At 47.5% G+C, this 13,699-nt stretch overlaps 1 protein-coding gene across 3 annotated transcripts in view; it reads right to left on the reverse strand.

Moving 5' to 3' along the window:
• Positions 1–2,181: 2,181 nt before the first annotated feature.
• Positions 2,182–13,699, reverse strand: part of CTNNBL1 (catenin beta like 1) — a 168,067-nt gene continuing 156,549 nt past the window's right edge. For all 3 annotated transcript variants that reach the window (XM_073236620.1, XM_073236622.1, XM_073236621.1), the window contains exon 16: positions 2,182–2,372. In XM_073236620.1, coding sequence (XP_073092721.1) covers positions 2,284–2,372 — 89 coding nt within the window. In that variant the 3' untranslated portion in view covers positions 2,182–2,283. The remainder of the gene's footprint in view (positions 2,373–13,699) is intronic.

Raw genomic sequence — 13,699 nt, forward strand, 5'->3', positions numbered from 1 at the left:
GGCACAAGGATGCCACAGAAGGGAAAGCTTGTGAATCCCAAGTGGGCAGACGTAGGAGTCGGGTCTGGAACCACACAGCCAAGGGAGGCCTTTAATGCAAACCCAGCCTGGGAGAGGGGACGCTGCCATGTGAGGTGGGCAGCAGGCAGTGTCTCAGCTGTGAGCAGACTGAAGAGGTAGGACCACACCCCGTTGAGACTACAGGCTGGTAACGAGGGTAGGTTTTCTTTAGGCCTCATGTGGTTGTTAAAATAGAAAGCAGAGGCTATTGATTCTTCTTCTTCATCCCATCTCCTTGATCCTCTGACCCCTGGAACTGAAACCCTTTCTGAATCCCAAGGGATTATACCTCATATTCTCCCCAAACCCTCCTGTCACAAAACTGATGGAGAGGGGGACTACTTCATTTGTAAAGTGAAGGTATGAGTTCTTTTAGTTGCTTTTAGCAGAGAGACGTACACAAAATCTTAGGAGGCACCCCAATATATGAAGCAGGGCAAAGTGGAGTGACTAGCTGAAGAGGGGGAGTGGCCTGGAGCCCTACCTACTGTCTCCTCTAAGTTGGTTTCTGATGGCTTGAGGGACACCTGGGGCTTTAATAGAATACAGATGGGCAACTGCTAGACGCAGCTTCCCTGGGCAGATAACTAGGTGACTGCGGTTGCCTCCAGGGACAGGGAGGCCTGGGGGTTAGGGCATAGTTGGGAGCAGGGGTGGGAGTGGGGTACTCATTGTATACCCCTAGTTAAATTTTGAACTTCTGCACCATGTCAAGCATTACCCGGTTAAAAACAAATACAATTTAAAAAGAAAATGAAGCTGAAGGACATGACCTCTAGTTCAAAAAGTCTGCAGTTCTACAGGTTATAACTGGACGTACTTTATTCTTCGTGAATATCAACAGTGGAGCACATATCAACAGTGGAGGCGATCGAAGTGCAATGTCAGTTAGTGACCTGTGACTGTCTTCTAGATGGAGGCAGCTCGGCGGAGGGAGGGCACAGACTGTGTAGTCTGCTGTTAGAGCTGGCTTTGAAGGTAGGATCTGCCACTTACTGTCCACAGGACCTTGCACAAGTTACTTACGCTCTCTGAGACCTCAGATGCCAGCGGGGCTGCTGTGTACGTTGGAAAGAATGGATGTAAAGCAAATGGCACATAGCAGGTATCCGATACATGGTAGCTATTATAGTTACAGAACAGTGAAATAAAGAAACAAAATCCCAAAGTGACTGTATGGTAATTATGATTCTGTAACAGGCCCTGTTACACAGCCCCGCCCCCTTTCTGAGGGAGTGCTCACCTCTTGGAAATGACAGGCACACTGCCTTTCTTCCCACCATACTGGGCATGAGCGCCGGGAGGGTAGGGCTTGGCTTACTTGCTGCTCTGTGGACAGCCCAGTGCTGGGCACCAAGTAGATGCCATCTGATTCCAGGCCCTCTCACAGCCCTACACCTCGGGATTCAATGACAGGTGAGGACTGTGCAGACTGGCAATGCTGGCCACGGGCACAGTGCAGGCTGCATCCGTCCTCTATAGCCTATTTGCTCACCCAGGGCTAAACACTCATTTTAATGAAATGCTGCTTTTCTATATTGGTTGTTCTGCCTCCTCACTCATAAAAACATGCCAAAGGACCACTGACTTCTGTGGAGGAGGAGACCAACTTTCTTACAACATGTAAAATGGGTGAAATTGCAATTAAGCAGCACCTGAGATTCTGATTTGCCATCTGGGCTGGGGCCCAACATTGTTAATTTTTTTAAGTCCACCTCCCATCAACAGAGATTCTGATGTGCAGCCAGGGTTCAAAACACTGGCTTCAAGACCGTGCTTTCTGTCCTGGCTCACAGAGGCATACAAGCCTCCCAGGGGTGCTTCTGTATGAGCCACATGCCTCGCACTACGTGTCCCGACTCTGTGTCAGGACTGGAAGCCCCGGAGAGGTCGCTAATCCAAGCACCTTCCTGGTTACAGATGGGCAGCCTTGTCATGGTGCCACCAGAGTAGCCACAGTGGTCACTTTATCACTGAGATGTCCTCTGGGCCTCAGTTTCCTCACTGGTAGCGTCAGGCCAATGACTGACCTTCCTCAGAGGTGTGTCATGACAGCTGCTGGGCAGGAGTCGGGGAAAGGAAGAGGGGACTGCTTTGCCACAAAGAATACCAGCCCAGGAATACCAAAAGTAGCTTTAATTTGTCCACAAGTCACACTGAGCTGTGTAACCCGTGTCTCTGGGAGGGAGGCCCCGAGTCCATGCTGTGCAGGCGCAGGGCTCCCTAGAAGCTCTCCAGCAGGCCCAGGATGCGCTTTTGCTCATTCTCCCGGAATTCTGGGCTCCGGCCGTCCCCGATGTTCTCCGCGTACTCTAGGGAGACAGAGACAGGGTTAGGCATGAATCCGAGGCGTGGGGTCCACTGTGGCTGGGCCCCTGGATCCCAGCTCCACATGCTGTTCTGAAGCCTCCTGCAGTCCCCAAGCTGGTGGCTGTGGCCAAACTCCTTGGTCTCACATTCGAGGCCTCCAGCGAAAAGGGCTCGACTCACCTTTCCATGCTCACCTCCTCCGCTAGCCATGCACTTCCCTCACTCATTTACTCACTTAGCATACATACAGTGGATGCCTACTTTGAGCAGCCATTGTTCTAGACCAGCGATTGTCAGAGTGTGGACCTTGACTGGCAGCATCGGCATCATGCAGCAACTTGTTAAAAACGCAAATTTTCAGGCTCAACCCAGAGCTCCTTATAGGTCCAGCAGTTTGGGCAAGTATGCCAGATGCCAGGTAATGTGAATGCACACTTGAGTTTGAGAATCACTATTTGAGGCAATGGGAATAAAGTAATGATCAAAATAGATGAAAACCTCAGCTCTTATGAACCCTACTTTCTAGTGGGGGAAACAAACCAAAAAGTAAATGAAATATATAGGCTGGCTGTCAGCAGGCCTCACGGCGATTTGATTAAACACCTGAAGCAAATGTATATGGGGCTGTCTGGGAGTGAGCGGGGCACAGACTGTGCAGGGTGATGGGTGCCCTGAAGGACTCTGCCCTCCCCTGGGGGCGGGGAGAACAATACAAGGGTTTTAAGCAAAGGGGTGATGTGATTTGCCTTTAAACCAGCTCACTCTAGCTGCTGTGTGGGAGATACCCTAAAGGGGGCCAGGGCAGAAGAAAGGAGGTATGATTTCATGGAGGCCGGGACCAAGAAGTTCCTGGTGGAATAGAGGTCTCAATCCCAAATCCCATTTCCCGGCACATGTCCAATGTACTAAAGCGGAAGGAGGAACGATGAAGTGGCAGGAGCGAAATCATTTCTCCAGCATGGTGGGGGTGGCGGTGGGGCTGGGAGGGGCTGTGCACTTCCTCAGGCTCCTCAGTCTTTGTCTGACTTGGATCAGCAGAGGTTTTGTGTCATGGCTGGAAGCCCCACTGTGTGCCTGGCTCACCCCAGACGGTCCCACACACATCTGTACTGTGAAAGAAGACCCAGCATGATTTACTGACAGACTAGAAATGGGTGTGGTAGAAAAAGGTGTGGATCCTGAAATTCCCAAGAAGTATGACTGAGTAGTGGGGAGGTGAATGAGGGGTGCTGGGTGTAGCCTGCTGACAGGAGATTCAACCAGCTGGAGCTTTTAGGGAAAAGGGGTGGAGGAGAAAGAATGGTCTGGAGATGCCCTTGAGGAGCACGAAAGCCCCTCTTGTCTCCGGTGGTAGGAGGGCTGTGGGCGAAGATGGCCACCACCGGAGAGGGCCTGGCCCGGAAAGGCGGGTTTCAGTCACAGCAGAAGACAAGGGGAACCCTCCCAAGGAAGACGAGGATACGGGAGATGATGCTGGCGGCTGCTTTCCCGAGGACACAATCAGTTTTAAGGTCGGGAAACACATGACCCGCTCACCCAGTTATCCCAGAAAAAGAATCCTTATTCTTTTTCAAACATGTCACCTCAAACTATGTAGGCACCCTGGTTTTAGAAGATGGGGAGGGGTAGGACATGGTGCAGAAACTATGTGTAGAACTTGGTGACTAGAGTGCAAGACATAAGGTGTGAGGAGAGGCCCGGGCTTTCCTGAACAGGCATAAAGTATCTGGGGGAAGGGGAAGGGTGACCCTGCTCCTCACTGCCTGCTGACTGCACCCCAGCCCTGCCCGCAGAGAGGGGCTGGGGCAACACTGCAGGCTAGGTTTGATCCTGTCTCTGACTCACAATCCTGTATGACCTTGGTTGGTCACCTCCTCTGAAAATCTATGTAAGGAACTTAGCAAACAACAGATGCTCAAGAAACACCAGATCCCTCCCTGAGCCTCCTTCGCTCAGGCCAGCAATGTTACTTATGGAATTCCACCCACCCAGTGTCCACCTCAGAGGACATCTTCTCCATGAACCCTGCCCAGCCACCTCTTACTCCAGGCCACTTGTCTCCATCACAGGCCTTACTCCTAGGTCGCCCTCTGCGTAATTTCCCCTCCCTCTAGACTGGGAGCTTCATGTAGGTAGGGGCTTCTGCCTTACTTTCAGCTAAATACCAGCAGAGCCTGAATGAGCCAACTATGGGTCTGGAGTGGTGAATAAACTCTTAGAGTAGTTGATTAGGTTGACTGCTTGCATATCTGTCCCCTGCTCCCTAACTGGAGTGGGGAGCTTGAGATAGAACAATAGAGACTTTTCTTGCAAGGGGCTTTTGCATAATAAAACCTCTGCTGATCCAAGTCAGACAAAGACCAGGGAGCCAGAAGGAAGTGCACAGCCCCTCCCAGCCCCACTGCCACCCCCGCCATGCTGGTGAAATAATTTCGCTCCTGCCACTTCATCTTTCCTCCTTCCGCTTTATTACATTGGACATGTGCCGGGAAATGGGATTTGGGATTCAGACATGTGCCAGCTGTGTGTCTCCCCCTGGAAATCATCCTCTTCTGTTAGGCCCATCCATCACCTCCACCAGCAAATGGCTGTGATGCCTTCTATTAAGGCCCTTTAAAGAGAGGGTTGGGGGTGATGGGGAGAACAGGACTGGGCTGCAGGAGAAGGCTATGGGCTATATGTAAGTGGTACTCACATGTGAATGATCTAGTCACTGCCCCAGGAGAGTGAGAAATGACCATTCTAGCATTAACACCCCCAGAGGCATGGTCTGGAAGCAAGAGTCTTAATGGATTGAACTAACACTTTGCTCTCCTAATGTATTTCAGGCCCAGGAGGGAGGGAGGTGGAGAAACAGCCTGATCCTCTCGGACAGTGACTTTCCAAGTACAGCCAGCTTCCATGGAGGGACCTAATCTCTTTCTAGAGATGCACAAAGTAGAGAAACTAAAGTATGTATCAATTCCCTTGCTGAATCACCGCTGCCTAGGCCTTAGAAAAAAATGCAGGCTACCAGAGTACCCCATGGGCAAGGCTCTGTCACTGTGTTTGCGGAAGGAGGAAACTGTCCGATTACCTGTTCCCTGGAAATGGGCCAGGAGCAGATTCAGCTGCAATCTGGGAGCGGGGCTGTCTCGCACACAGCGGAATGGGAACTAACATGTAGTGAACACTGACTATGTGCCATTTATCTATGTTGTCTCATTTAATCTCTGCAGCAATCCTGCAAGGTGAAGAACACCATCTCTGTTTATGTATGAGGAAACCGAGGCATATTACAGAACTGAAGCAAGTTGCCCACATCCAGAATGGTGGAGGAGCTGAAATGTGTGGGTAGTGAAAAAGGCTCCTAAAATACCAGGGTCGGGGGAGCCAGTCCTTAAAGGCATCCTCTTACCTAACCAATAACTACCCTGCCCATTTCCCACCTTGGGGGAAAAATCTCCTGCTCTGTAAGCACTCTAAAGCAGCCCAGCCCTGACAGGGCACCTGGCTACGAAGTCCTCAGAAAAGGTAAGACTCCAAAGGGAACGTCCCATGATAAAAGGGCCTCAGTGGTCACAGACGTGGAGTGCGTCACTGGGGGCCACACCCTCTCATGCCAGGCCACTCAGTGTTGGACAGGGCTCTCAGAAATGTACTGCGACCCTGAAGGGCAGGTGACTGGCCAGGCCCACAACCAGGACTCATGAGTCCCTAGGACTCTTCTACTGGCCCTGGCAGCCAGCACCAACCATGCACCTCACCCCTCACCCCTCCTCATTCTTTGTTTCCAGAGGAGAATCCTCTTCTGGAGCAAATCTTGGTAGTGCCAGATACCTCTGGTTATTATAGCTACTGCAGCAGTTTATAAATATTGAACAGATTCCTCCCAGAGGTCTTGGGAAGAGTTCTTTTGCTGTGTGTGTGTGTGTGTGTGTATGTGTGTGTGTGTGTGAGAGAGAGAGAGAGAGAGAGAGAGAGAGAGAGAGAGAGAGAGAGAGAGGAAAAGAGAATGCAGGATAAGAGAGATGCTAGATGACGGAGAACTACTGTACTGGGTGGGGGAGAGGGAGGGAGGTATGGGGGTACTGGGGGAGAGAGGAAAAGGCTGAGTCAGGCAGGAGAGTGAGAAAGATAGTGTACACATCAACTCACTTCTCTACTTCCCCAGAATTCCAAATGCTCTTATAATAAAGGCTTTGATGGAGTTGAAAACAGGTAGCAGTGCCGAACACATAAATATTAAAGCAAACTTCAGGCAGCAGGTTACTATTCAGACATGGAATACAAGCTGTTCTGTTTATGTTATGAAGGAGGAGGGGCACCAGGGCCAGTGGCTGGGAAAGAAACTGTCTTCCAGGACACACAGAGACTTGAACCAGCACTCACAACCTGTTTGGTTCCTTGGGCCTTAAGTCTTAAATGCAAACCCTTCAAAAATGCAGGAGGAAGAGGAAGCAGGGAGAAGAGAAATGCCAGTATTTTTACAATGAAAACTTCTGAAGACACAGAAATAACCACAAAATAGAAACTGGGGAAGGAAAATCCTTTATGGCTAACAGATTCCTTGACAACACTGGAAGGCCTAACGTCACACTTCTCTTGGAGGGAAACATTCTGCTGGGGCTATGGGATAGGCAGGTCACCAGGGATAGCAGCAGAATGAAACCCACTTAAAGGAGAAGGAAATTTACCCTTTGCTTATGCTAATGGGGTCATGTTCCCGTAGGCCCGAGGACATGTGAGCTGGTTGGAAAAGCACATACCCACCACCGCCAGGCCCCCAGGAGTCTGGTAGCGGGCACTGGTCCATGGGTTTTCCTGACTACATCTGAGTCCAGGCCGCTGCCAGCTCCAGGGGAAAGGATTAGGCCAAGGAAGAGAAGTAAGACAGGCACCTCACTGCAATTCAACTACAGCCTTCCTGAGGGGCAGTACTGACTTTAGGTTTGTTTTTTTACAGAGGCGGAAACCCAAGGCTCAGACATGCTACCTACTAACTTACCCAGAGTTACACAAAGACCCAGAATTCATGCTGGTCTGCGTGGTTCATCTTGGCTCCTTATTACTGGGTTTGCTCAGGCACTAATCACCAGAGCGAAGGGAGCTAACATTTAGGGAGCACTGGCTTCATGCTGGCCAGCGTGTAAGCACTTTAGATACAGCACTTCATCTAGTTCTCACAGCTGCCTTTTGAGGTAGGCCAGCCCCACCGTATGCATGGGGAACTGTGAAGGTTAACACACATGCCTCCCCACTATTCTTTCCTGCCTCCAAATACCCTAGCGGCCATAGTAGCCATGACCTGGTGCAAGTAACACACATTTCAACACATCATCACAAGATAAATCCTATCGGCTTTTGCAGCTTTAAAATCACAGAAGCAGAGAATCCAGACATTAACCCAGACATATATGGTCAATTAATATTTGATAAAGGAGCCATGGACATACAATGGCGAAATGAAAGTCTCTTCAACAGATGGTGCTGGCAAAACTGGACAGCTACACGTAGGAGAATGAAACTGGACCATTGTCTAACCCCCTATACAAAAGTAAACTCAAAATGGATCAAAGACCTGAATGTAAGTCATGAAACCATTAAACTCTTGGAAAAAAACATAGGCAAAAACCTCTTAGACATAAACATGAGTGACCTCTTCTTGAACATATCTCCCCGGGCAAGGAAAACAACAGCAAAAATGAACAAGTGGGACTATATTAAGCTGAAAAGCTTCTGTACAGCAAAAGACACCATCAATAGAACAAAAAGGAACCCTACAGTATGGGAGAATATATTTGAAAATGACAGAACCGATAAAGGCTTGACGTCCAGAATATATAAAGAGCTCACACGCCTCAACAAACAAAAAACGAATAACCCAATTAAAAAATGGGCAGAGGAACTGAACAGACAGTTCTCTAAAAAAGAAATACAGATGGCCAACAGACACATGAAAAGATGCTCCACATCGCTAATTATCAGAGAAATGCAAATTAAAACTACAATGAGGTATCACCTCACACCAGTAAGGATGGCTGCCATCCAAAAGACAAACAACAACAAATGTTGGCGAGGCTGTGGAGAAAGGGGAACCCTCCTACACTGCTGGTGGGAATGTAAATTAGTTCAACCATTGTGGAAAGCAGTATGGAGGTACATCAAAATGCTCAAAACAGACTTACCATTTGCCCCAGGAATTCCACTCCTAGGAATTTACCCTAAGAACGCAGCAATCAAGTTTGAGAAAGACAGATGCACCCCTATGTTTATCGCAGCACTATTTACAATAGCCAAGAATTGGAAGCAACCTAAATGTCCATCGATAGATGAATGGATAAAGAAGATGTGGTACATATACACAATGGAATACTACTCAGCCATAAGAAAAGGGCAAATCCTAACATTTGCAGCAACATGGATGGAGCTAGAGGGTATTATGCTCAGTGAAATAAGGCAGGCGGAGAGAGACAAGTACCAAATGATTTTAATCATATGTGGAGTGTAAGAACAAAGGAAAACTGAAGGAACAAAACAGCAGCAGAATCACAGAACTCAAGAATGGACTAACAGGTACCAAAGAGAAAGGGACTGGGGAGGATGGGTGGGTAGGGAGGGATAAGTGGTGGGGGAAGAAGGGAGGTATTAAGATTAGCATGCATGGAGGGGGTGGGAGAAAGGGGAGGGCTGTACAACAGAGAGAAGACAAGTAGTGATTCTACAACATTTTGCTATGCTGATGGACAGTGACTGTAAAGGGGTTTATAGGGGGGATCTGGTTATACAGAAGATCAATGCCTAAGTTGGCTACCCTGAAAATGAACTAAGATACGATATGAAAAAGAACTTCCAACATCAGCACTCTCTGGAAGACTCATGCCAGAAGATGATCATCAAAAAACCCCAATATAGATCCATGCGCTGCTACAGGTGTAGATGCACTCATCCCACCGTTCCCTGGACTTGCCATGGGAATGAAGAAGGAGATATCTAAGCTGGCCTGTGCATACAGTAAAACAACAAATTTGACTGGATCTATACTGTTGGAACTCAACCAAGAATTAGGAGAAGTGTAAATTGTAGTGCTCCAAAATCTTACAACTACAGACTATTTACTGTTAAAAGAACATATGGGATGTGAACAGTCCCCAGGAATGGGCTGTTTTAATTTGTCTGATTTCTCTCAGACTGTTCAAGCTCAGTTGGACAATATCCACCATATCATAGATAAGTTTTTACAAATGCCTAAGGTGCCTAACTGGTTTTCTTGGTTTCACTGGAGATGGCTGGTAATTATAGGTATGCTTTGGTTATGTAACTGTACTCCTAATATGTTAACGTGTATGCAATTTAATTAGTAGTTTAAAACCTATACATGCTTATATTACTCTACAAGAAGATATGTCAAAGAAATAATCAATCTTCCCATGTTTTCTTCCGCCTGCTACTTCTATAGCTTTTCTTCTTCCTTCCTAATTACAACCCTTAGATAGAATTCGTGCCTCATATCGAATTTACCGTGTACCATAATTCTTCCAAGTGGTAAAGATACCTCAAGACAAATGCTGGGCATAGAAGCCACAGGGCATAAATATGCAAAGAAGTAAAAAACTAACCTTTACAAACAATAAGGCTTCTCTCTCACTTACCAACTTTACATTTCCCTGTATGGCCCCGGAAGATGACTGGTTAGCCAGAGACGGGTAAGATTCCTCAAGGGAGGAACAACCTAAGACAGGCACAGTTGCAGGGGGGCCATCAGGTGAGAAATTGGGGATCAACAGAGGTGAGGTTTAGAACCTCACCCCCCACCTGTTCTGAGAGAAATCTGCTGCATCCGTGGATGTTTTATTGCCCTTGTCTAGCTTGGATTAACACATAGTCTACAGGCACACACCTGATCATCTACATTTGCTCTCTTACAACACTAAACTATGTTCTCTACCTTTATCTTGCATCTACCTACCACTTCAGCATTTTATTAAAAATAATAATAATAAAGGGAGAAATGTGGTATCCACATATAAATCAAGTATAAAAATCAAACAAATATTCATATTTGGACTGATTGTTTATAGTTCATAATGCATGATCAAAACTGAAAGTTTCTGTGATGACTGCCCTTGTACTGTTCACCATGTAACTTATTCACTATGTAAGAATTTGTTCTCCACGTAAGAACTTGTTCGTTATGCTTCAGAAGATTGGAGACTGATGAAAATTAGGCTTCGGGTGGATTAATGATTGTGCATTGAGCATTGACCCCCCCTATACAGAATTTTATTGTTGTTAACAACCATTTGATCAATAAATAGGAGAGATGCCCTCACAAAAAAAAAAAAAAAAAGTACACACTTCCAATTGTAAAATAAATAAGTAACCGGGATGTAATGTATAGCATAAGAAATGTAGTCAAAATATTGTAACAACTTGGTATGGTGATAGCTGGTACCTACAATTATCATGTATATAAATGTTGAATCACTGTGTTGTACACCTGAAACTAATGTAATACTGTGTGTCAACTATCCTTCAATAAAAAGAGATGAACGTTTCAAAAAAAAAAAAAAAATCACAGAAGCTCAGATTACCAACTGCCCCAAACCAATATGGAAAAAACATGTTTATGAGCTTCTCAGAGGAGATTTCAAGCCATAAAGAACACAGGCAAATCAAAGAGGCAGAAACCCAATTTCTGAAAGGATTTTGAAGTCTTTGGCACAGTCTTTTTGCCACCTGTGAAAAAGTTTTAAGTCAGTAACCCTCTAAGCTTCCTCTGCAAAACAGCCCAGCACCCACGTGATCTTCCACAACTTGTACCAGTGACCAAAACATTTTTAAGAGACTAGTCAGTGGCTTCCAGGGTGGCCCCTGGCACAGGTATTTATACTACAAAGCATTCCCAGGCCACAGCTCCCACCACATCCAAGGAAATGACCACTCAGCAATTGTACAGCCGTGTCGGCTGATGGAGGTCCTTCCGTGCTTTAAGAAACCACTGCCTTACTTACTCATTAACTTCACAGGAAGTACGAGGGTAGTTGCCAGGGACAGGGTGGGGGTGCAGAATGGGGAATAAGAGTTTAATGGGAACAAAGTTTCAGTTTTGCAAGATGAAAATAAATTCTGTGGATAGATGGTGGTGATAACTGCAGTGGTTAAAATGGTAAATCTTATGTAGATTTTATCACATTTTTTTAAAAAACGAAGGAAATGCACCTCCTCTGTGCAGACTCCCTGGGTCTTCAAGCTCCTTTTAATCTCCAACAAAATTAAGTGTGCCTTTTTGAGTCCCACTCCGCATCTTCACTGACTTCATTTGCCCTGTGTTGTAGTTAGTTATCTCCCTGTGGTAGGACTGTAGACCTCCTCAAGGGTCTCATTCATCTTGGGAGCCCACCTAGCACCTTGTGATTCCACGTGGGTGCTCTGCAAAGGTGATGTCCTGAACTTTCTTTCTTAAAAGACTTTAGGAGTGTATCAGCCAAGCGGTACAGCTAGAGTGCCCCTTTCTGCTAGACAGAAGACCAGCTGTGTGTAGCTCTGAGTTTAGACCCAGTTTCCAACACAGTGACTTGTATAATATCCCTTAGCCTCCATTAGTCTGGGTTTCATTATCCGCAGAATGGAGATTATAATCCTGCTTTTCAAAGGCGGTTGTGAGAACCAGAGACTACACATTACAAGCCTGGCACAGAGAATGTGCTCAGGGGTGCCCACTCTATGGTGCTCCCACATTTCTGGAACAGCACAACAAAGTCTGAAGCACCACCACCTTGGCCCACCCCTAGTCAGCATACGTTATGCCCTTCTCTGCACCAGCTACAGGCCAGGCACCAGGAGATGAAAGGCAGACAGACTGTTGCTGCCTTGTGGAGCACACAGTCTCACGTGCAAGGAGACCACCGTTCCCTATGTGGCCACCACAGTCCCCAGGCCTAGAGCTGCTGCCAGTTCCAGGGAAGGCCGGACTCTGGGAGTGCCAAGTAAGCAGTCAGCAGAAAGAGGGGCTTTAATGAGCCATCAATTATTCCCAGCTCTCTTGGCACCCCCAACAGAAAAGGAGGGAGTGAAATCATGAGAAAGGGGACCAAAATATACCGGGAAAAGTCCCCTGCTGGGCTTGCCTCATCAGCGCTTTCCTGAGACCTCAAGGGATACATCAGCTGTCATCCTGCCAGCAAAACTCAGGAAATATGTAGGCCATAAAATCAAAGAAAAAAGCTTGCATCTAATTAGTATGTTAAAAAAGAAAAAAAGAAGCAACCCAAACTGAAAAATGAAATTAAAATCAAAGAGGACAGACTGATGAGCTGCTTTTCTTTATGAGGCTTTGTTTTTTGGTGCTTTTTGATGGCGTGAAGGGTGGAGGAGAGGGGGTGAAGGCTTCTAAAAGGTGGGTCTGAGCAGAGCCCAGCCGCCAACACCTCCGTACCCCCGCAGCCTCAGTACTGCCCTGAGGGTGCTCGCTGGCTGCCCAGAGGCGGCCACACCACTTCCCTGGGGCAGCTGTGCCAGTGGAAGGGGGGTCGAGAACATCCATTATAACTTTAACCTTCCATCTGGACAGAACTCTTTGCTTTTTTAGTGGCCAGTGTCCTGTAAGGGCCTCTTTGATCTGGGCAATGGCATCTAATTCCCAAGTTTAACTATCACCTCCTCACAATGACTTCAAATTGCCCGAACCAGCATGTCTCCCGAGCACTAATGAGAATGTCCACTGTTCGCTGGCCAACAGGGGTTGGCACTCACTACCTATACTTCAACATTCATCATGTACCCAACAGAATTTGGGAGCCCTGCCCGGCACATGCCCAACCCCACCCATGCTCCAGCCTTCCGCAGGCCTGCTCGGCCTCTGCTGGTGGGGCCAGAGTCCTTCCGCAGTCCAGTGATCCGTCCTACCTGTGCTCCTCTGCCCCCTCTGCCTGGAATGTACCTTACCCTCTGGGACACCATCCCCAGTCCTGGGAGGAGCCTCTCCCTCTGGGATTCTGTGTATGGCCCTGCCTCCATTCCACTCACTCCCTTAGCACGCTGTTCACAACCTCAATGCAGCACTTATCACATTATAATTAGTTTCAAGTATCTCTCCCACCAGGCTGTGAATGCCTCAAGGATATGGATCTTGTTTCTTACTCTGTATCTCTAGTCCTAGACAGAGAGCTGGCACCCAGCAATGCTAGTTGAGTGGTTGCTGGGGTGTGTCTTTCACTGAGCTTAAATTCTGGTTGGTCGTTCATACATCTGTGTCTTCCAGAAGACTATGAACTCCATGAGGGCACCGTGTGACACTGCTGTATGACACCTTAGTAGCATAGTATCTAGCACTATGCCTAGCCTTGAG

The sequence above is a fragment of the Manis javanica genome, chromosome 5 (assembly GCF_040802235.1).
Source record: "Manis javanica isolate MJ-LG chromosome 5, MJ_LKY, whole genome shotgun sequence".
In the NCBI taxonomy this organism is placed as follows: Eukaryota; Metazoa; Chordata; class Mammalia; order Pholidota; family Manidae; genus Manis; species Manis javanica.